This window comes from Entelurus aequoreus, linkage group LG03, assembly GCF_033978785.1.
Source record: "Entelurus aequoreus isolate RoL-2023_Sb linkage group LG03, RoL_Eaeq_v1.1, whole genome shotgun sequence".
Taxonomy (NCBI): domain Eukaryota; kingdom Metazoa; phylum Chordata; class Actinopteri; order Syngnathiformes; family Syngnathidae; genus Entelurus; species Entelurus aequoreus.
Genome location: NC_084733.1, coordinates 3,390,423 through 3,414,701, shown reverse-complemented (window position 1 = coordinate 3,414,701; position 24,279 = coordinate 3,390,423). Strand labels below are relative to the sequence as shown.

The window sequence follows — 24,279 nt, the reverse complement described above, 5'->3', positions numbered from 1 at the left end:
TGTGTTTTCCTCTCTTCATTTGCGGCCACGGATGTCTTACAAATGGACTTCTTGTCCAGTCAATCGAGTTTATCCTGATGGACGTGGTTTTGAGTCATTGTTGACCCGAGCCAAGTTTTGAGCCTAAAACTTCTTTCTGCCTCAGAGGATGAAACAGGGACAACTGAAAGACTTCGACAAACTTTAATGATCCACAGGGGAAACGGTTCCAAAAGCAAGGAAAAGCAACCTGACCAGGCTTTCCACTTGCTAAAAGAGTCTCTGCACTTTGACATGCAATCCAATAATGATCCGTGCAGTTTTTGTCCTGCGGCCAAATGAGTAGTTCAGGCAAAACATTGAAAGCTGCACTGAAGGTAACTCTCCGTTCAACTCTGGGTATTTGTCAACGACTGCAGTTCCTCCTCCAACTTTTGTATCGTCAACAAGCCATCCTGGTAAGATTGCTCATTGAGATGTGCGTCAACAATATCCAAGACTTTCAACAATTCAAGTCCGCAGTGGTCCTTGGCACGTTTGGGCTGATGTGCCTTATCTCCTCCAATGAAGCGTTTTGGGGAAGGTCTGGTCCATAGAACGATAATGGGCTTAACACTTAAAGTCTCAACCACTGCCACAGCCTCTTCAAACAGACTTTTGACCTTGATTGAGGTCCGAAAAAACTTTGCCAGCCACCCACATGCCAGCAACGGTTTCAGTTCTTTTCAGAAAAGAGATGTTCAGGCATTCAAGCTCAGAAATCACTGACGAGGCACGGTTGAGACCCAAAACGGTTTTGCCTTTCCTAAACTGCCCAAGCAAGTTGTTCGCAGTAGACTCTGTATTTGGGGCACCATCTCCTGCAAGTTAGCCAGCACTGAGGCATACTGTGACAACACACCTGTGATGGCTTTGCTCTGTACTGTCCATCTTGTGCGACAGAGGGGTTTTATCGCAGTGCTCGATAGGTTCTCGGCACGTGTTGTTGCTGCGTGGATTGCCTGGAACTTTCCTGACTGAGACAAAAGGACTCCGAGCTGGTTGACCCAGTCCAAAGCGTCCCTGATCAGAACAAAAGTTAAGCAAGCTTTCTGTGTGATTGATCTGACTGAGACAAAAGGACTCCGAGCTGGTTGACCCAGTCCAAAGCGTCCCTGATCAGAACCAAAGTTAAGCAAGCTTTCTGTGTGATTGATCTGACTGAGACAAAAGGACTCCGAGCTGGTTGACCCAGTCCAAAGCGTCCCTGATCAGAACCAAAGTTAAGCAAGCTTTCTGTGTGATTGATCTGACTGAGACAAAAGGACTCCGAGCTGGTTGACCCAGTCCAAAGCGTCCCTGATCAGAACAAAAGTTAAGCAAGCTTTCTGTGTGATTGATCTGACTGAGACAAAAGGACTCCGAGCTGGTTGACCCAGTCCAAAGCGTCCCTGATCAGAACAAAAGTTAAGCAAGCTTTCTGTGTGATTGATCTGACTGAGACAAAAGGACTCCGAGCTGGTTGACCCAGTCCAAAGCGTCCTTGATCAGAACAAAAGTTAAGCAAGCTTTCTGTGTGATTGATCTGACTGAGACAAAAGGACTCCGAGCTGGTTGACCCAGTCGAAAGCGTCCCTGATCAGAACAAAAGTTAAGCAAGCTTTCTGTGTGATTGATCTGACTGAGACAAAAGGACTCCGAGCTGGTTGACCCAGTCCAAAGCGTCCCTGATCAGAACAAAAGTTAAGCAAGCTTTCTGTGCAACTGAATGAACACAGTGGGCTCCACAATGAACTTCAAGTACGAATGGCTTCTCTTGTTTGATCAGTGCCTATTAGTTGCCCTGTCATTGGTTTGACCTTGTAAACCATGCATCGGAAAGTTTAGTCTTAGAAGTGCCTCATTGACTGGTCCAGTTGTTTCAGAAACAGAGTACAAACCAAGGAACTCTTCAGGTCATTGTCAACATAACAGGCAAATACGTTGTTGTTCATGGCTAGAAATGTCTTGTGTTGCATCTGTAATAACTGCATACCAAAAAACTTGTAGAAGTCTGATTCTGTCAGTTATTCCGCCAACAATACTGTTGTCCATGGTGAACAGGATTTCATTTGATCTGTGGACTTAGGTACTCTTTCTGGGAGCTCTGCAACCATTTGGCTAAAACGACATCATCCTTAGCCTTGTCTTTCAAGAGTTGATACAAACTACTGTTATAATCCTTCTCACCGGCTGCAAAAACAGTTTGTCTCAAGGCCGCTACACGTGGAGGCACAACCAAGTCCTAAGACAACTGGCGATCACCCTGGAAGAAAGGAGAAATACCAACAAGGCCCTCCCTCCCCCAATTCCTAGTCACTCGAGTAGGACAACTCCCAGCAAAACCATCAGAAGGCAACCCTTCTGGACTCTGCCTGGGACTGGTAAATGCAGGTGAACTTAGACCAGAAACTCATCTTCCTGCCAGAGATCATTACAACCACCTTCAGGCCGGACCTGGTCTTGTGGTCAACCTCCCAGAAGACTGTGTTCATTGTTGAATTAACTGTGCCTCGGGAAGCAGCAGTTGGTGAAGCATATGAGCGCAAACAACTGAGGTATGCGGACATAGCAGCCGATGCAGAGCAGTGCGCTTGGCGTGCCCGAGTACTTCCAGTTAAAGTCGGGTGTAGATGCTTCGTTGCCACGTCCACAACCAAGCTTCTGAAAGGAATGGGAGTGAGAGGTCAGGCCTTCCGACTGTCGAACGAAGTAGCAGATGGATATGGATCAAGAGAAAGGACCCAACTGGGCTGAAAAAGGACATCTAGGGGTAAAGGCAGAGAAGGGGCCCACCTGGGACGCCAGATGTCGCTGTTGAGCCCTCCGCAAGTGTCGTGGGTCTACCAACGAAACACCAATGAAGGGGGGTGCCCACCTGAAGACCCCAGTGAAGCTCAACACTAAGTGCTGATCAATCTGAGGGATTGTACTATCTAGTCCTATGAGCTCAACTTCTGCCCTCTCAAAGTTGTCTGCTTGTTGATTTGCCAAAACACTGGTCAACTGTGCATCAGTCACAGAGACATCATGCCCATGTGTAGGACTATTTGCGTGGGCTTTGAATATTTCGACAGCTTTTCTCCAAATGTTTAAATCCAGAAGTGATGAAGGAAGGCTGGGATTTGACAGAAAATGGTATGGGTTTGTCCTGGTTCATTGCCCTGCAGTTAACACACAATACCCCCTTCTGCACTGCATCGTACTGCAGCCAAGGAAAGTCCTTGTACCACTTTACTTGGAAACGTAAAGTTTTGTTTGACAGAACTTTTGGGCGTGGCTGATAAGTCTCTGTCCTCTGTCTATTGGCTTCAGGGTCTCTCTGCTGTCTGTCCCTACTCTCAAGACCCTAAAATGAAAAGTCACAATGTCACACACTCAACTGCACTTACTACACGTAACCAACACCACTTTCCACTTTTTGGTGAACTTTTGTGAAAACATCCACGTTACTCTTTTACCTGTTGCTTTGCTCCTGTCTTCCCTTTACTTTGACTCCCTGCCTCAAGCCTGTGATGTTCCTGCATGGCAGTAACATATTTACAACAGACAACATTACATACAGCAGGGCTGTGGCAGGACACCTCTGCCTCTGTTTCACTTTATGTTGCTGGTAAATAATATGGTTGTAGCAGTAGGCTAAAGTTACATTATTTAGTATGCACTAATTAAAGGGGCAGAGCTTTAAGAGACATTTTAGCTTTTATATTTTTTGTAAGAACCACAATTAATAAATATATTTCAGTGAATAACTTATTGTTCAAATCTGTATATAAATATGTACATAAAGTGTTGTAATTATATTGTAAAATGGATGGATGGACGTTTAAAACAAAACTTTTATTATTAATTAGTAAGTATACATTTTTTTGAGCCTTTTTAGAGAAAATCATATCATTGTAGTAAATTATGCAAATTACTCGATGATGTCATGGTGACCACGCCCATAGCCACGCCCCCACCGCCACAGGTATCTTGGCAGTTTATGGGAAACACTGAAGTATGTATTTTGTCTCATTATTTAGCGATAGATGTCCCTGTTGTTTAGCGTGAATCTTTGCTAGCGATATCAAGATTCAGTATTCAGTATTTTTGCATTCTAATTTGTAATAATCAACTCGTTCTCGGTGGCTAGAAATGCAGCTAATGGGATCAATCCATTCTGCCCTTGTGTGGTGTTCGGGTCTGTGGGACCCGTTTTCATTTTTTTATTAAAAGAAAAAGGATACAATGACTTAATTTTTCAAACTGAGACTCACTGACTTTGGCTCATTTTCTGTGAAGAACATATATCAGAATACATATTTAAAGGCCTACTGAAAGCCACTACTACCGACCACGCAGTCTGATAGTTTATATATCAGGGGTCACCAACGCGGTGCCCGCGGGCACCAGGTAGCCCGTAAGGACCAGATGAGTAGCCCGCTGGCCTGTTCTAAAAATAGCTCAAATAGTAGCACTTACCAGTGAGCTGCCTCTATTTTTTAAATTTTATTTATTTACTAGCAAGCTGGTCTCGCTTTGCCCGACATTTTTAATTCTAAGAGAGACAAAACTCAAATAGAATTTGAAAATCCAAGAAAATATTTTAAAGACTTGGTCTTCACTTGTTTAAATAAATTCATTAATTGTTTTACTTTGCTTCTTATAACTTTCAGAAAGACAATTTTAGAGGAAACATACAACCTTAAAAATGATTTTAGGATGTTTACCTTTTGAATTCCTTCCTCTTCTTTCCTGACAATTTAAATCAATGTTCAAGTAAATGTATTTTTTTTTATTGTAAAGAATAATAAATAAATTGTAATTTAATTCTTCATTTTAGCTTCTGTTTTTTTGACGAAGAATATTTGTGAAATATTTCTTCACACTTATTATGATTAAAATTCAAAAAAAAAAAATCTGGCAAATCTAAAAAATCTACAATCAAATTTAAATCTTATTTCAAAGTCTTTTGAATTTATTTGAACATTTTTGTTCTGGAAAATCTAGAAGAAATAATGATTTGTCTTTGTTAGAAATATAGCTTGGTCCAATTTGTTATATATTCTAACAAAGTGTAGATTGGATTTTAACCTATTTAAAACATGTCATCAAAATTCTAAAATGAATCTTAAACAGGAAAAATTACTAATGACGTTCCATACATTTTTTAAATTTTTTCGGTTGAATTTAGAATTTTAAAGATTCGAAATTGAAGATAAACTATGTTTCAAAATTTAATTGTCATTTTTTTTCGTGTTTTTTCCTCTTTTAAACTGTTCAATTAAGTGTAAATATCATTAATTATTAATAATAACATAGAGTTAAAGGTAAATTGAGCAAATTGGCTATTTTTGGCAATTTATTTAAGTGTGTATCAAACTGGTAGCCCTTCGCATTAATCACTACCCAAGAAGTAGCTCTTGCTTTCAAAAAGGTTGGTGACCCCTGTTATATATCAATGATGAAATCTTAACATTGCAACACATGCCAATACGGCCGGGTTAACTTATAAAGTGACATTTTAAATTTCCCGGGAAATATCCGGTTGAAAACGTCTATGTATGATGACATATGCACGTGACGTCAATGGTTGAAACGGAAGTATTCGGATTCATTGTATCTAAAACAAACAGCGTCTGTTTTCATCGCAAAATTCCACAGTATTCTGGACATCTGTGTTGGTGAATCTTTTGCAATTTAATGAACAATGAAGACTGCAAAGAAGAAAGCTGTAGGTGGGATCGGTGTATTAGCGGCTGGCTGCAGCAACACAACCAGGAGGACTTTGACTTGGATAGCAGACGCGCTAGCCGACGCTAGCCGCCGACCGCATCGATGATCGGGTGAAGTCCTTCGTCGCTCCGTCGATCGCTGGAACGCAGGTGAGCACGGGTGTTGATGAGCAGATGAGGGCTGGCTGGCGTAGGTGGAGAGATAATGTTTTTAGCATAGCTCTGTGACGTCCCGTAGCTAAGTTAGCTTCAATGGCGTCGTTAGCAACAGCATTGTTAAGCTTCGCCAGGCTGGAAATTATTAACCGTGTATTTACATGTCCACGGTTTAATAGTATTGTTGATTTTCTATCTATCCTTCCAGTCAGGGGTTTATTTCTTTTGTTTCTATCTGCAGTTAAGCATGATGCTATCACGTTAGCTCCGTAGCTAAAGTGCTTCGCCGATGTATTGTCGTGGAGATAAAAGTCACTGTGAATGTCCATTTCGCGTTCTGGACTCTCATTTTCAAGAGGATATAGTATCCCAGGTGGTTTAAAATACAAATCCGTGATCCACAATAGAAAAAGGAGAAAGTGTGGAATCCAATGAGCCAGCTTGTACCTAAGTTACGGTCAGAGCGAAAAAATATACGTCCCGCACTGCACTCTAGTCCTTCACTCTCACGTTCCTCATCCACAAATCTTTCATCCTCGCTCAAATTAATGGGGTAATCGTCGCTTTCTCGGTCCGAATCTCTCTCGCTCCATTGTAAACAACGGGGAATTGTGAGGAATACTAGCTCCTGTGACGTCACGCTACTTCCGCTACAGGCCAGGCTTTTTTTTATCAGCGACCAAAAGTTGCAAACTTTATCGTCAATGTTCTCTACTAAATCCTTTCAGCAAAAATATGGCAATATCGCGAAATGATCAAGTATGACACATAGAATGGATCTGCTATCCCCGTTTAAATAAAAAAAATTCATTTCAGTAGGCCTTTAATGAACACACACCATACACCCTCTCTACACATTTCTATTACATATAAGATGTCCGGGCTAATAGAAGTGTGGAAATTGATGTTCTGTGTAACGCACGCACTCACAGCAGGCCGAGACAGGAGGAGGACAGAGTGTAGGTACACAGAACATCAAAGGGTCAAATGTGCGAGAAAATGAGAGCAGACAGTGTTGACAAACAATGTTGCAGGTGCAGAAACACAAAAGAAGAATCCCTGTGGGATGCAGAAACTGGCAGAGAAATTTTCCGTGCAACGTTCATATTGTTGTTACTCGGCCAGCGTTTGTGGGTCTGATGGACCCGTTGCATTTTGTGGCTTTTAATGCCTCACAATCAAACACTTTTATGTTAAAATACTGAACAGATGTTTATTGGGATGAGGTAAACGTCTGTTCAGTTTTTCAACATAAAAGTGTTTGATTGTGAGGCATTAAAAGCCACAAAATGCAACGGGTCCATCAGACCCACAAACGCTGGCCGAGTAACAACAATATGAACGTTGCGCAAGAGTTAAAAATGCATCCAAACACCGCCAACAATACTTCATGTATATAAACTAGGGATGTCCGAAAATGGCTTTTTGCCGATGTCCGATATTCCCATATTGTCCAACTCTTTAATTACAGATACCGATATCAACCGATATATGCAGTCGTGGAATTAACACATTATTATGCCTAATTTGGACAACCAGGTATGGTGAAGATAAGGTACTTTTTTAAAAAATTAGTAAAATAAGATAAATAAATTAAAAACATTTTCTTGAATAAAAAAGAAAGTACAACAATAAAAACAGTTACATAGAAACTAGTAATGAATGAAAATTAGTCAAATTAACTGTTAAAGGTTAGTACTATTAGTGGAGCAGCAGCACACACAATCATGTGTGCTTACGGACTGTATCCCTTGCAGACTGTATTGATATATATTGATATATAATGTAGGAAGCAGAATATTAATAACAGAAAGAAACAACCCTTTTGTGTGAATGAGTGTAAATGGGGGAGGGAGGTTTTTTGGGTTGGTGCACTAAAAGTGTATCTTGTGTTTTTTATGTTGATTTAATTAAAAAAAAAAAAAAAAAAAAATTTTTAAAAACGATACCGATAATAAAAAACGATACCGATCATTTCCGATATTACATTTGAACGCATATATCGGCCGATAATATCAGCAGGCCGATATTATCGGACATCTCTAATAATAACCGAGCTGTAGCAACGTTGTTTCTGTACGAGCGAACATGGAGGAGCTCTTTTCCGAGCGTTGCAACACATCGCCATGCTCTGTCATTCGTCGTGAAAGCTAACTACAGAAGGAGAAAAGCTAGCTTCTAGGTCGGAACGAAACACATTTGAGTTTGCAAGGCACAACACGATGCGATACGACATAAGTCTGTACCGACTGAAAAACATCATCAACAAAACTGGGTGTAACACATGGCACTCTGACAAAGCTTAACCTATTGTTACTATAACAATCTACAAGGTTAATGTAGGTTGCTTCTCTTTCTTCCCGTCCATTTTTCTTGCGTATCTCAAGTTATCATTACGTATATGTATTGTTGCATTTGAACAACTGTATTGTTGATAATAAAGGTAAAGTACTGGTATTGTTCATTATCAATAGCGCTATTTCTATTGGTATTTGTATTGCTCCATTTTTAGTGTAATAATGCTCATTGTCATTTCTGTATTATTTTTTTTATTTTCGCTAACTGCTTATTTGCTATTACTTTTACTATCATATTTGTACATGTCGTATTTGCTGATGTTGCTCTATTGTTGTTGTTTTTGTCTCTCTGTCTAATCCCTCTCTTGTCCCCACAATTCCCCCCTGTCTTCCTTTTTTTCTCTTTCTATCCCCTCCTGCTCCGGCCCGGCTGCACCAAATGATAATATAAATTAGGGCTGCAACTAACGATTAATTTGATAATCGATTAATCTGTCGATTATTACTTCGATTAATAATCAGATAAAAGAGACAAACTACATTTCTATCCTTTCCAGTATTTTATTGGAAAAAAACAGCATACTGGCACCATACTTATTTTGATTATTGTTTCTCAGCTGTTTGTACATGTTGCAGTTTATAAATAAAGGTTTATTTAAAAAAAAAAAAAAAAAATTATAAAAAAATAAATTAAAAAAAAGCCTCTGCGCATAGCATAGATCCAACAAATCGATGACTAAATTAATCGGCAACTATTTTTATAATCGATTTAATCGATTAGTTGTTGCAGCCCTAATACAAATACATTTAATAAAGTCAAATCATATTTGTACATGTCGTATTTGCTGATGTTGCTCTGTTGTTGTTGTTGTTGTTGTTGTCTCTCTGTCTAATCCCCCTCTTGTCCCCACAATTCCCCCCTGTCTTCCTTTTTCTCTCTTTCTATCCCCTCCTGCTCCGGCCCGGCTGCACCAAATGATAATATAAATACATTTAATAAAGTCAAAATACAAATAAGGCAACAAGAGAAGTATCCTACACTTCTCTTTTGTAAAGTAAATCTGAACAGCCGATATGGGCATCTACATCTGCTATATGATTTGCCCGAGAAGCTGGGCAGGACATTATTAAAAAAATTAAAAAAATAAAAATAATAAAAAAATAAAATAAAATAAATAAAATAAAATAAAGTCAAATACAAATAAGGCAACAAGAGAAGTATCCTACACTTCTCTTTTGTAAAGTAAATCTGAACAGCCTATATGGGCATCTACATCAACTATATGATTTGCCTGAGAAGCTGGAAAGGACCAAAAAAATAAAAATAAAAATAAAAAAATAAAAAAATTAAAAAAATTAGCTACAATTAGCCGGCAATTAGCTACAGAACGGCCCCCGGACCGCACTTTGAACACCCCTGGTCTAAACTCTAGCACAGTGGTCCGCGGACCGATTGGTACCGGGCCGCACAAGAAATTAAAAAAAATAAAAATAAAAAAAACTTTTTTTTTTTTTTTTTTTTTTTTAATGAAATCAACATAAAAAACACAATATATACATTATATATCAATATAGATCAATACAGTCTGCAGGGATACAGTCCGTAAGCACACATGATTGTATTAATTTATGTAAAAAATAAAAATAAAAATTTTTTTTTTTTTTTTTTTTTTTTTAAATACACCCCCCACCAGTCCGTGGGACAAATTTTCAAGCGTTGACCGGTACGCAGCTACAAAAAGGTTGGGGACCACTGCTCTAGCACACTTAGATTCCAATACAATATTGTGGAACTTCTCACACGATTTCACGAAGTCTGTAAAAAATATACATCGACGGGACCAAACGGTAGTTAGCATGTTGGCTTCATCACAATCAGGACCCCGAGGGTTCGAATCCCGTCCTTTTCACGTTTTCCTTGCGTAGTCCGGCTTCGTCCCACATTCCAAAAGGAAGTTGGTTTGAGTGTGAATTACGTGCGACCCGGGATCGGACTCCAAGCGCCATAAAAAATGGATGCTACTATAAAACCGAAGGCAGTTTAAGGTGGACTCGCAGGCTGAGCAGGACTTTGGAATGAGTTATGATGAAAATCATAAATGTTAAGTGTTGCTTGCAAAGAAAGTAAAAAAAGAAGCGGGGAAGATATCAAATAAAATTAAGGATGATGCAGAAAAAAAGTCCTAAGCTCTTTTCTTGGATAAAAGCTGCATTTGTGTCATATTCAATTCTTAAAGCTTTATACTTCTCACTATAGCAAGCAATCGGGACTAAGTTGTACAGTAGATGGCTGCCATATCACACATGTGGATAAAGGAAGGTTCTTACCTGAGTGAGGACCCCCTCAGCCAGAGCTTCCCCAGGGCTGGTGGGAGTGATGGGGGGCAGAGCCACAGCAGGACCCACGCTGAGCTCCATCTTGTCCACTCTTGTACTTCCCTTGGAGGACGCCATGCTGTCCTGCTTGGCCTTGCTCGGACTGGGGATGCCTCTCTCCCAGCCGGGCGACCGCTCCCCGGGCTGGAGGTTCTCCGGCTCCTCCTCCGAGGGGCTGGAGCTGGCCTTGGCTGCCGGCGAGCCACCGGGCTGCTCCACCAGCACCCACTCCCTGGAGTCCAGGTCCTGCCTGCCGGAGCTGAGGTTGAGCGCCACGAAGCCGCCGCTGCTCGCTGCCCCGTCACCGTGCTCCAGGGAGGCGGGGGACGCCGGCTTGGGAGAGCCGCCGCCGGATCGGAACTCCTCGTCGTAGTGCCACACCCTCTCGCGACGCTCGCCTGCGGGGGGCGCGTCGCCTCGGGGAACCGGGACCCCATCGGCTGCATCGTCCTCCTCCTGATGCTGCTGCCGGTTGGCGAGCGCCTGCTTGGTGGAGCTGAAGGCACAAGGAACAAGAAAGCACGCATGAGACGACAAATTCGGTGTATGAATGAAGCGGTGGCCCCACCAAAAAGCCACAATGATTGCTGTTACTCCCTCCGAGGACGAATAGAAAAGACAAGTCATTGTTTTGTCTGTTCGCGGAAAACAAACATCCTAATCTACGATTTGACTCCCTCGAATGGCCTTGACGCTGTGAAAACAGGACCAGGCTGTTCTGAAAAACACTCCCGATGGACGCTTTTGACTTCCCTCCCTCCCTCCTCAACGACACCTGGAGTCGAACTTTTGCAGATCGGCCTCAGTCTATAAAAACATTACATCATCACACCCAAGACAATTTTTTATTTATTTTTTTATTTCTTGTGCGGCCCGATACCAATCGATCCACGGACCGGTACCGGGCCACGGCCCGGTGGTTGGGGACCACTGGTCTACATAACATGTAATGGTGGTTCTTTGCTCAAAATGATAGTAGGCTATTATAGCTAATATAGACACTTACATCATGTGTTGCCTTCATTATAACACTTATATAAGACTTTTAAAGTCATTTTGATAGTAGGCTAATATAGACACTTACATCATGTGTTGCCTTCATTGTAACACTTATACAAGACTTTTAAAGTCATTTTGATAGTAGGCTAATATAGCTAATATAGACACTTACATCATGTGTTGTCTTCATTATAACACTTATATAAGACTTTTAAAGTCATTTTGATAGTAGGCTAATATAGACACTTACATCATGTGTTGCCTTCATTATAACACTTATATAAGACTTTTAAAGTCATTTTGATAGTAGGCTAATATAAACACTTACATCATGTGTTGTCTTCATTATAACACTTATATAAGACTTTTAAAGTCATTTTGATAGTAGGCTAATATAGCTAATATAGACACTTACATCATGTGTTGCCTTCATTATAACACTTATATAAGACTTAAATTCATTTTGATAGTAGGCTAATATAGACACTTACATCATGTGTTGTCTTCATTATAACACTTATATAAGACTTTTAAAGTCATTTTGATAGTAGGCTAATATAGCTAATATAGACACTTACATCATGTGTTGCCTTCATTATAACACTTATATAAAACTTTTAAAGTCATTTTGATAGTAGGCTAATATAGCTAATATAGACACTTACATCATGTGTTGCCTTCCTTCTAACACTTATATAAGACTTTTAAAGTATTTTTGGTCCAATATGGCTCTTACAACATTTAGGCTTGCCGCCCCCTGGTCTAGTCCCACACTGCGCCCCCTACAGGAGCACAGTTTGGAGTGGCTTTTTTTTTTTTTATATCCCTCCTCCCTCCTCGTGCTTTTCGTTTCCCCATCTTTTACAGGGCGCCGCCCATTTGGCGAGCCGTCATTTTCCCGTCCAGCCTCCCTCCGTTATTTCCTGGGACGGGTTGAGTGTAAACAACTGGTGTTGCCATGACAAATAAAGCGTCACGTACCAAGCCTCCAGGAAGCGTTCCGGATTGGGTTTGGACTCCAGGCCAAGTCTCTTCTCCAGCTCGAAGCTGTGGATGTTGCGAAGCTTCCTCAGCAGGGGGCCCTCGCGGTCTGAGGCCGCCGCCTCCGACGGCGTTTTGACTGGCGAGCCCAGACTCGGCCCCACGCAGGGGCCTTGATGTCCTTGGTTGGCCGGCGGGTCGTTGCTGTGCTCCTCCTCAGCGGCGGCCTGCAGGATCAGTCAGTTAGCACGCGTTCACTACGGGAATCACCGCCGCCCACCTTCCACAGCGCCGTTCGGATTCGGTTGCGGTTGCGGTCCAGTTCCTCCCACACGTCGGCCTCCTGGGCGCGAGGGGGGTGGCCGGGAGAACCGGGCAGACGTTCGGGGGCGGCGTTGTTCTCCGCGTCGCTGAGCTGCTCGTCCTGCAGAACCTCCTCCGTGTTCTCCTTCAGTAAGTCGCCGGGAATCAAGGAGGCGTTCGCCATACTGGGCAAGCAAAGGGAACAAATTAGGCCACGGGTGTCAAGTGTGGGATTTTTTAACAGCCCCGCAGCACAATCCTCAACATTAAGATAGACCAGGAGTCACCAACTTTTTTGAAAGCAAGAGCTACTTCTTGGGTAGTGATTAATGCGAAGGGCTACCAGTTTGATACACACTTCAATAAATTGCCAGAAATAGCCAATTTGCTCAATTTACCTTTAACTCTATGTTATTATTAATAATTAATGATATTTACACTTAATTGAACGGTTTAAAAGAGGAGAAAACACGAAAAAAATGACAGTTACATTTTGAAACATAGTTTATCTTCAATTTCGACTCTTTAAAATTCAACCGAAAAAAAGAAGAGAAGAACTAGCTAATTCCAATCTTTTTGAAAAAATTAAAAAAAGAATTTATGGAACATCATTAGTAATTTTTCCTGATTAAGATTAATTTTAGAATTTTGATGACATGTTTTAAATAGGTTAAAATCCAATCTGCACTTTGTTAGAATATATAACAAATTGGACCAAGCTATATTTCTAACAAAGACAAATCATTATTTCTTCTAGATTTTCCAGAACAAAAATTTTAAAAGAAATTCAAAAGACTTTGAAATAAGATTTAAATTTGATTCTACAGATTTTCTAGATTTGCCAGAATATTTTTTTTGAATTTTAATCATAATAAGTTTGAAGAAATATTTCACAAATATTCTTCGTCGAAAAAACAGAAGCTAAAATGAAGAATTAAATTAAAATGTATTTATTATTCTTTACAATAAAAAAATAAATTTACTTGAACATTGATTTAAATTGTCAGGAAAGAAGAGGAAGGAATTTAAAAGGTAAAAAGGTATATGTGTTTAAAAATCCTAAAATAATTTTTAAGTTTGTATTTTTTTCTCTAAAATTGTCTTTCTGAAAGTTATAAGAAGCAAAGTAAAAAAATTAATGAATTTATTTAAACAAGTGAAGACCAAGTCTTTAAAATATTTTCTTGGATTTTCAAATTCTATTTGAGTTTTGTCTCTCTTAGAATTCAAAATGTCGGGCAAAGCGAGACCAGCTTGCTAGTAAATAAATACAATTTAAAAAATAGAGGCAGCTCACTGGTAAGTGCTGCTATTTGAGCTACTTTTAGAACAGGCCAGCGGGCTACTCATTTGGTCCTTACGGGCTACCGGGTGCCCGCGGGCACCGCATTGGTGACCCCTGAGATAGTCAGTGACTTCACTATTAAAGTGGGTGACGTTGTTATCACCAGGAAAGATGAGGTCACCTACCTAGGTTCCATTCTAGAGGCTAATCTTTCCTGAGATAAAATGGCAACCAAGGTCATCAAAAAAGTCAACCAAAGAACGAGATTTCTCTACAGAATCTCCTCTCTGCACTGCAAAAACTGAAATCTAAGTAAGATTAAATATCTCAAATTTTAAAAAAAAAAATTTAAAATTTAAAAAAAAAAAATAATAATAAAATAAATATTTAAAAAAAAAAATATATATATATATCTCAAATAAGGGTGATATTTGCTTATTTTCTGTCTGATAAGATCATTCTTCTCACTAAGCAGATTTTATGTGAGAGTGTTTTACTTGTTTTAAGGGTTTTGCTCCGAAATGATCTCAGTAAGATAAGTGAGATTTGATGACCTATATACAGTGTTTCCCATAAACTGCCAAGATACCTGTGGCGGCGGGGGCGTGGCCATGGGCGTGGTCACCATGACATCATCGAGCAATTTGCATAATTTACTACAATGATATGATTTTCTCTAAAAAGGCTCAAAAAATGTATACTTACTAATTAATAATAACAGTTTTGTTTTAAACGTCCATCCATCCATTTTACAATATAATTACAACACTTTATGTACATATTTATATACAGATTTGAACAATAAGTTATTCACTGAAATATATTTATTAATTGTGGTTCTTACAAAAAATATATCTTTATAAAATATAAAAGCTAAAATGTCTCTTAAAGCTCTGCCCCTTTAATTAGTGCATACTAAATAATTTAACTTTAGCCTACTACTACAACTAGGGATGTCCGATAATGGCTTTTTGCCGATATCCGATATTGTCCGACTCTTTAATTACCGATACCGATATCAACCGATACCGATATCAACCGATATATGCAGTCGTGGAATTAACACATTATTATGCCTAATTTGGACAACCAGGTATGGTGAAGATAAGGTACTTTTTAAAAAAATTAGTAAAATAAGATACATTAATTTAAAAAAAATTCTTGAATAAAAAAGAAAGTAAAACAATATAAAAACAGTTACATAGAAACTAGTAATGAATGAAAATTAGTAAAATTAAGTGTTAAAGGTTAGTACTATTAGTGGAGCAGCAGCACGCACAATCATGTGTGCTTACGGACTGTATCCCTTGCAGACTGTCTTGATATATATTGATATATAATGTAGGAAGCAGAATATTAATAACAGAAAGAAACAACCCTTTTGTGTGAATGAGTGTAAATGGGGTGCGGGAGGTTTTTTGGGTTGGTGCACTAATTGTAAGTGTATCTTGTGTTTTTTATGTGGATTTAATTTTTTTTTAAAATAAATAAAAAAAATAAAAAAAATAAAAAACGATACCGATAATAAAAAAAACGATACCGATAATTTCCAATATTACATTTTAACACATATATCGGCGTGACGCTGTGAAAACAGGACCAGGCTGGACATCTCTAACTGCAACCATATTATTTACCAGCAACATAAAGTGAAACAGAGGCAGAGGTGTCCTGCCACAGTCAGTAACAAATAAATAGAAAACAGTAGTGGTCAAATACAAATAAGGCAACAAGAGAAGTATCCTACACTTCTCTTTTGTAAAGTAAATCTGAACAGCCGATATGGGCATCTACATCAACTATATGATTTGCCTGAGAAGATGGACAGGACAAAAAAACAAAATACATTTTTTTTTTAAATTATTTTTAAATTTAGTTTAATTTATTTTATTTATTTATTTATTTATTTATTTATTTTTTATTTTATTTATTTATTTATTTTTTTTTGTATTTGTGGCGGACGTAATTCTTTCGTGGCGGGCTGCCACAAATAAATGAATGTGTGGGAAACACTGCTCTACTCTGCGTCTGAGTCCTATCCTTTTGACCAAGCCTGACATTTAACTGCTTTTTATCTAACAAATTGTTCTTAGGATAATTCGTATTTGCTTTTTCAATGTGTATTTTACTTCTGTTTTAAATGTTATTTTTTAGTCTGTCCTTTGCCTTTATTTGTGGTGTACAGCCCTTTGTTCTTCAACTGTGCTTGTTTTTAGAGGGCTTTATAAATAAAGTTGGTATGGTTAAAAAGAGCACTGCACATCATAATGGCGGCTACAGTTTTGCTGTTAAAGGTAAAAAAAAATTATGTCGAACGTCCGGCGGGCCGGATTGATAATCTTAATGGGCCGCATGTGGCCCGCGGGTCGTATTTTGCCCAGAACTGCTCTACTGGCTACCTGGGACCAAACTTGAGGGGAGCCCTAAAGGTAAGGGTGTAACGGTACGTGTATTTGTATTGAACCGTTTCGGTACGGGGGTTTCAGTTCGGTTCGGAGGTGTACCGAACGAGTTTCCACACGGACATATAAAGTAGCGTAACGCACGTTGTGTAAACAATGCACACCGAGGCACAACACACGGCATGCTAGCAGCGACCGGACTACGACCTCGTTAAGATCTCCCGTTTGGGAACACTAAGGCTTCGCGGTGCGATACAACAATGGAGGATGGAGGTTTGCCGACATTGTTCAGCGGCTGCTTCTGCCAACACGTCAAACATGCTAACCCATTTGAAGCGTCACCACCCCCAAGTGAACATCGCTTCAACAAAGATAAAGACGAGCGTCGCGCAAACGCCGCGTTCAAGCAGCCTCTCCTCGGCGAGTCAGGCAGGGCTAAAGCAATAACAAATGTTTTTATAGCAGCAGATTTAAGAGCATATTGCATTAAAAACTAGATTTTGACCCACTGAGACATTGTAACTAGAGATGTCCGATAATATCGGTCTGCCGATATTATCGGCCGATAAATGCGTTAAAATGTAATATCGGAAATTATCGGTATCGTTTTTTTTATTATCAGTATCGTTTTGTTTTTTTGTTGTTGTTTTTTTTTTTTATTAAATCCACATAAAAAACACAAGATACACTTACAATTAGTGCACCAACCCAAAAAACCTCCCGCACCCATTCACTGCTGTTTTTATTAGAGATGTCCGATAATATCGGTCTGCCGATATTATCGGACGATAAATGCGTTAAAATGTAATATCGGAAATTATCGGTATCGTTTTTTTATGATCAGTATCGTTGTTGTTTTTTGTTGTTGTTGTTTTTTTTTTTTTTTTTTTTTAATTAAATCCACATAAAAAACACAAGATACACTTACAATTAGTGCACCAACCCAAAAAACCTCCCTCCCCCATTTACACTCATTCACAGAAAAGGGTTGTTTCTTTCTGTTATTAATATTCTGCTTCCTACATTATATATCAATATATATCAATACAGTCTGCAAGGGATACAGTCCGTAAGCACACATGATTGTGCGTGCTGCTGCTCCACTAATAATACTAACCTTTAACACTTAATTTTACAAATTTTCATTCATTACTAGTTTCTATGTAACTGTTTTTATATTGTTTTACTTTCTTTTTTATTCAAGAAAATATTTTTAATTTATTTATCTTATTTTATTTGATTCATTTTTTTTTAAAAGTACCTTATCCTCACCATACCTGGTTGTCCAAATTAGGCATAATAATGTGTTAATTCCACGACTGTATATATCGGTTGATATCCGTATCGGTTGATATCCGTATCGGTAATTAAAGAGTTGGACAATATCGGTATATCGGCAAAAAGCCATTATCGGACATCCCTAATTGTAACTGCAAGCAGGTCCGCTCTTTCTGCACACAATGTGGATAAACTGATTTTTCTGGCAAAAAAACATGAAGATTGAGTGAAAGTTACCAGGGTTAAAGGCGGGGGGGGGGGGGGGGGGAAGAAAAGTTAATCTGAGGCTGAGTTGCCTTGAAACTGTTTAATGTTGCACTTTTTATGTGTAGAAGAAAAGTTTTGTCATTTTATTTAATCTGAGCAACAACTTGAGGCCGTTTAATGTTGATTAACGTGGACTTAAACAAGTTGAAAAACTTATTGGGGTGTTAGCATTTAGTGGTCAACTGTACGGAATATGTACTGTACTGTGCAATCTACTAATCAATATGTACTGTACTGTGCAATCTACTAATCAATATGTACTGTACTGTGCAATCTACTAATCAATATGTACTGTACTGTGCAATCTACTAATAAAATTCTCAGTCAATCAATCAAAAAAAGCACTTTATATGTAGAAAGGTTTTGTTAAGAAACCATTCTGAGTAGAGATGTCCGATAATATCGGTCTGCCGATATTATCGGCCAATAAATGCGTTAAAATGTAATATCGGAAATTATCGGTATTGTTTTTTTTATTATCAGTATCGTTTTTTATTTTTTTTATTTTATTAAATCCACATAAAAAACACAAGATACACTTACAATTAGTGCACCAACCCAAAAAACCTCCCTCCCCCATTCACTGCTGTTTTTATTAGAGATGTCCGATAATATCGGTCTGCCGATATTATCGGCCGATAAATGCGTTAAAATGTAATATCGGAAATTATCGGTATTGTTTTTTTTATGATCAGTATCGTTGGTTTTTTTTGTTGTTGTTTTTTTTTTGTTTTTTTTTTATTAAATCCACATAAAAAACACAAGATACACTTACAATTAGTGCACCAACCCAAAAAACCTCCCGCACCCATTCACTGCTGTTTTTATTAGAGATGTCCGATAATATCGGTCTGCCGATATTATCGGCCGATAAATGCGTTAAAATGTAATATCGGAAATTATCGGTATCGGTTTTTTTATGATCGGTATCTGGTTTTTTTTTGTTGTTTTTTGTTTTTTATTAAATCCACATAAAAAACACAAGATACACTTACAATTAGTGCACCAACCCACCCCATTCACACTCATTCACACAAAAGGGTTGTTTCTTTCTGTTATTAATATTCTGCTTCCTACATTATATATCAATATATATCAATACAGTCTGCAAGGGATACAGTCCGTAAGCACACATGATTGTGCGTGCTGCTGCTCCACTAATAATACTAACCTTTAACAGTTAATTTTACTCATTTTCATTAATTACTAGTTTCTATGTAACTGTTTTTATATTGTTTTACTTTCTTTTTTATTCAAGAAAATGTTTTTAATTTATTTATCTTATTTTATTTTATTCATTTTTAAAAAAAAGTACCTTATCTTCACCATACCTGGTTGTCCAAATTAGGCATAATAATGTGTTAATTCCACGACTGTATATATCGGTTGATATCCGTATCGGTTGATATCGGTATCGGTAATTAAAGAGTTGGACAATATCGGCAAAAAGCCATTATCGGACATCCCTAATTGTAACTGCAAACAGGTCCGCTCTTTCTGCACACAATGTGGATAAACTGATTTTTCTGGCAAAAAACATGAAGATTGAGTGAAAGTTACCAGGGTTAAAGGCTGGGGGGGGAAAAGAAAAGTTAATCTGAGGCTGAGTTGACTTGAAACTGTTTAATGTTGCACTTTTTATATGTAGAAGAAAACTTTTGCCGACTTAAACAACTTATTGGGGTGTTAGCATTTAGTGGTCAATTGTACGGAATATGTACTGTACTGTGCAATCTACTAATACAAGTCCCAATCAATCAATCAAAAAAAGCACTTTATATGTAGAAAGGTTTTGTTAAGAAACCATTCTGAGTAGAGATGTCCGATAATATCGGTCTGCCGATATTATCGGCCGATAAATGCGTTAAAATGTAATATCGGAAATTATCGGTATCGGTTTTTTATTATCAGTATCGTGTTTGTTTGGTTTTTATTTTTTATTTTTTATTAAATCCACATAAAAAACACAAGATACACTTACAATTAGTGCACCAACCCAAAAAACCTCCCGCACCCATTCACTGCTGTTTTTATTAGAGATGTCCGATAATATCGGTCTGCCGATATTATCGGCCGATAAATGCGTTAAAATGTAATATCGGAAATTATCGGTATCGTTTTTTTTATGATCAGTATCGTTGTTGTTTTTTTTTGTTTGTTTTTTATTAAATCCACATAAAAAACACAAGATACACTTACAATTAGTGCACCAACCCACCCCATTTACACTCATTCACACAAAAGGGTTGTTTCTTTCTGTTATTAATATTCTGGTTCCTACATTATATATCAATATATATCAATACAGTCTGCAAGGGATACAGTCCGTAAGCACACATGATTGTGCGTGCTGCTGCTCCACTAAAAGTACTAACCTTTAACAGTTAATTTTACAAATTTTCATTCATTACTAGTTTCTATGTAACTGTTTTTATATTGTTTTACTTTCTTTTTTTATTCAAGAAAATGTTTTTAATTTAATTATCTTATTTTATTTGATTCATTTTTTAAAAAAAGTACCTTATCCTCACCATTCCTGGTTGTCCAAATTAGGCATAATAATGTGTGAATTCCACGACTGTATATAGCGGTTGATATCCGTATCGGTTGATATCGGTATCAGTAATTAAAGAGTTGGACAATATCGGCATATCGGCAAAAAGCCATTATTGGACATCCCTAATTCTGAGCCTTATCTTATTTAGTTTTTATTTGATATATGTTGACCACATGAACCCTGGCAATGGACCCTGTGGACCGTTCAAAAGTTTGGGGTCACCCGAACAATTTAGTGGAATAGCCTTCATTTCTAAGAACAAGAATAGACTGTCGAGTTTCAGATGAAAGTTCTCTTTTTCTGGCGTTTAATTGACCCCACAAATGTGATGCTCCAGAAACTCAACCCGCTCAAAGGACGGTCAGTTTTGTAGCTTCTGTAACGAGCTAAACCGGTTTCAGGTGTGTGAACATGTGAACATGTTTTCTAATCATCAATTAGCCTTCTGAGCCAATGAGCAAACACATTGTACCATTAGAACACTGGAGTGATAGTTGCTGGAAATGGGCCTCAATACACCTATGTAGATATTGCACCAAAAACCAGAATAGTCATTTACCACATTAGCAATGTATAGAGTGGATTTCTTTCAAGTTAAGACTAGTTTAAAGTTATCTTCATTGAAAAGTACAAATTTGGTAAATAAATAACCAAAAATGTATATTTTGTTGTTTTCTTACTGTACCGAAAATGAACCGAACCGTGGCCTCTAAACCGAGGTATGTACCAAAACGAAATTTTTGTGTACCGTTACACCCTTACCTAAAGGTAAAAAAAATCTACATATAGTATCGGTTTTCAGTATGCGGCCCTCAGTAGAAAAAGTTTGGACACCCCTGTTCAGTGTACAAGTGTCTGAAACGCACCCCATGTGTGCCGGCGTGAGGCGGGTGTGATGCTGTGGCGTGGTGGCGCTGGCGCTGATCACCAGGGTACCGTCTGTGCCCGTCCTCTCCCAGTCGTACGGGTCGTTCTCCACCACGTTGTAGGTCTTCATGCTGTTGTCAAACACCGACATCAGCAGCTGGGAACGAGCACAAAAAGTCCGTCAGTGCACAGACGCCGCAAGGTTCTGTCTGGGCCGTGTCGGGGCCCACCTGGTAGTCGGGCTTGGTGAAGTAGTCCAGGCTGGAGATGTGCTCCAGGAAAAGGGCAAACTCTGCTGGCAGGTGTTTGAGCATCAAGTGATGGTCGTACGTGTCCTTCAGCTTGCCCACGTGCTCCTACATCAACACACAGACGGCCATTTTGTCACACATCGTGGCTTCCAGGACGGGACTTACCTTGTCCTTGATCTTCCTCCATGGCAACTGGCCAACAAGAAACTCCACCAGCATGTAAAAGAGGGACCACAGGTCGTCATGGCGACCCATCTCCTGCACAATTACACGCAAGGGGGTGGAGTTGAGATGTTGTTATTGATAACGGGGGCATGGAGCGCTGCTGGCGCTAACGAGACGCGGGGCCGCCATCTTGGAGTGGTGATCCGCTCCACTCGGTGCAATTCCTTTGACAGCGCATTTAATTCATCTCACCTCACTGAATACCACTGATTTCCACGCGCTTTTTTGTCACACGTGTAGCTATGATAAAGGACACATGTTTTATTATTCGTAGTTATTCACACTGAAAGCCACTACTAGCGACCACGCAGTCTGATAGTTTATATATCAATGATGAAATCTTAACATTACAACACATGCCAATACGGCCGGGTTAACTTATAAAGTGACATTTAAAATTTCCCGGGAAATATCCGGCTGAAACGTCGCGGTATGATGACGTATGCGCGGGACGAAGTCAGAGTAACGGAAGTTATGGTACCCCCGTAGAATCCTATACAAAAAGCTCTGTTTTCATTTCATAATTCCACAGTATTCTGGACATCTTTTGCAATTTGTTTAATGAACAATGAAGGCTGCAAAGAAGACAGTTGTAGGTGGGATCGGTGTATTAGCAGCGGACTACAGCAACACAACCAGGAGGACTTTGTTGGAGCGCTAGCCGCCGACCTCACCTTGACTTCCTACGTCTCCGGGCCGAACAAACGCATCGGGTGAAGTCCTTCATCCTTCCGCCGATCGCTGGAACGCAGGTGAGCACGGGTGTTGATGAGCAGATGAGGGCTGGCTGGCGTAGGTGGAGAGCTAATGTTTTTAGCATAGCTCTGTGCGGTCCCGTTGCTAAGTTAGCTTCAATGGCGTCGTTAGCAACAGCATTGTTAACCTTCGCCAGCCGTGTATTTACATGTCCACGGTTTAATAGTATTGTTGATTTTCTATCTATCCTTCCAGTCAGGGGTTTATTTCAGTACTAGTGAAGATCTTTGCTCCTTCTCAACTCTGTGCTAATATTCTTTTCACAAAATACAACCAATAGTACAATAATGTTAAATCTTACTTGTGAAAAGTAATCCCCCGATACCTATTTTCAACAGTCCGCTCATTTGAGCAGGAAAATGCTAAACACCATCTTTGTTTTCTACCTGTCGACTGTCAGTTTAGCATCTTTGTTTTCTAGCTGTCAACTGTCAGTTTAGCATCTTTGTTTTCTGCCTGTCAACTGTCAGTTTAGCATCTTTGTTTTCTGCCTGTCAACTGTCAGTTTAGCATCTTTGTTTTCTGCCTGTCAACTGTCAGTTTAGGCTGCTCGCCGGCTCCTCATCACCACTTCAAGATGGCGGCCCAATTTCTCGCGTCACAGCAGCCAATGCTGCGTCTACTTATAAGATGTCAATGGGGGCACCGTTTACCTTGTTCTTGTGTGCGTTGACGGACGCGTAACGGACTGTTCCACGGAATCCCGCCACTGGACGGGGCTGGGGAAGGAAAGTTGACGTAGCCATTAAAGCAACGAGCACCACAACAAACTTTTTATTTGTTTTTTTGTAGTGTGAAATGGTAAAAAGAGAAATGAGTCAAACAGAGAACAATGGTAGGTATGAAAAACACTAACCTATTTATTATTAACCATCTGGAATGGACTTACACTGTCTTTAAGTTGAAGTGGAGTGGGAATTGTTTTTTTTGTGACAACGAGTGGCCACAATAAATCATGACGCAGTAAGTTGAATGATGCGGACACGTTTGTTACTGGATCATTCCACCTTGGAAGTAATATGCAACTATAAGTATTTGATACTTGTTCATACTGACAAATGTGCAGTTTTTTTTATTGTTTAATGATTATAGTGTATGTCTAGCTTGTGCGCTTAGCTGTTGTGTAGCTGCTTTTTCCTAGTAGCAAATAGCCTAGCATGTTTACCTTTTGTAAATGACTAAAATAGAACAAACTGTGTGCTAATTGGACATTTAGATGTTAACAGGCGGTCCAGCTTTGCACAACTACACAGCATGCAGAACTGCTTGTATCGCACATGATATCACACACAAGTACACACCATGCAGGACTGCTTGTATCGCACATGATATCACACACAAGTACACACCATGCAGGACTGCTTGTATCGCACAGGATATCACACACAAGTACACACCATGCAGGACTGCTTGTATCGCACATGATATCACACACAAGTACACACCATGCAGGACTGCTTGTGTCGCACATGATATCACACACAAGTACACACCATGCAGGACTGCTTGTGTCGCACATGATATCACACACAAGTACACACCATGCAGGACTGCTTGTACCGCAC

General features: G+C 39.3%; 1 protein-coding gene across 2 annotated transcripts in view; it reads right to left on the bottom strand.

The window, feature by feature from the left end:
* ttbk2a (tau tubulin kinase 2a) overlaps positions 1-24,279 on the bottom strand; it is a 91,083-nt gene that overhangs the window by 26,598 nt on the left and 40,206 nt on the right. For both annotated transcript variants that reach the window (XM_062040956.1, XM_062040957.1), the window contains exons 7-13: positions 23,368-23,433; positions 21,899-21,991; positions 21,713-21,838; positions 21,482-21,639; positions 12,804-13,011; positions 12,524-12,750; positions 10,496-11,039 (exon numbers count right to left, since the gene is read on the bottom strand). In XM_062040956.1, the coding sequence (XP_061896940.1) occupies positions 10,496-11,039; positions 12,524-12,750; positions 12,804-13,011; positions 21,482-21,639; positions 21,713-21,838; positions 21,899-21,991; positions 23,368-23,433 (1,422 nt within the window). The remainder of the gene's footprint in view (positions 1-10,495; positions 11,040-12,523; positions 12,751-12,803; positions 13,012-21,481; positions 21,640-21,712; positions 21,839-21,898; positions 21,992-23,367; positions 23,434-24,279) is intronic.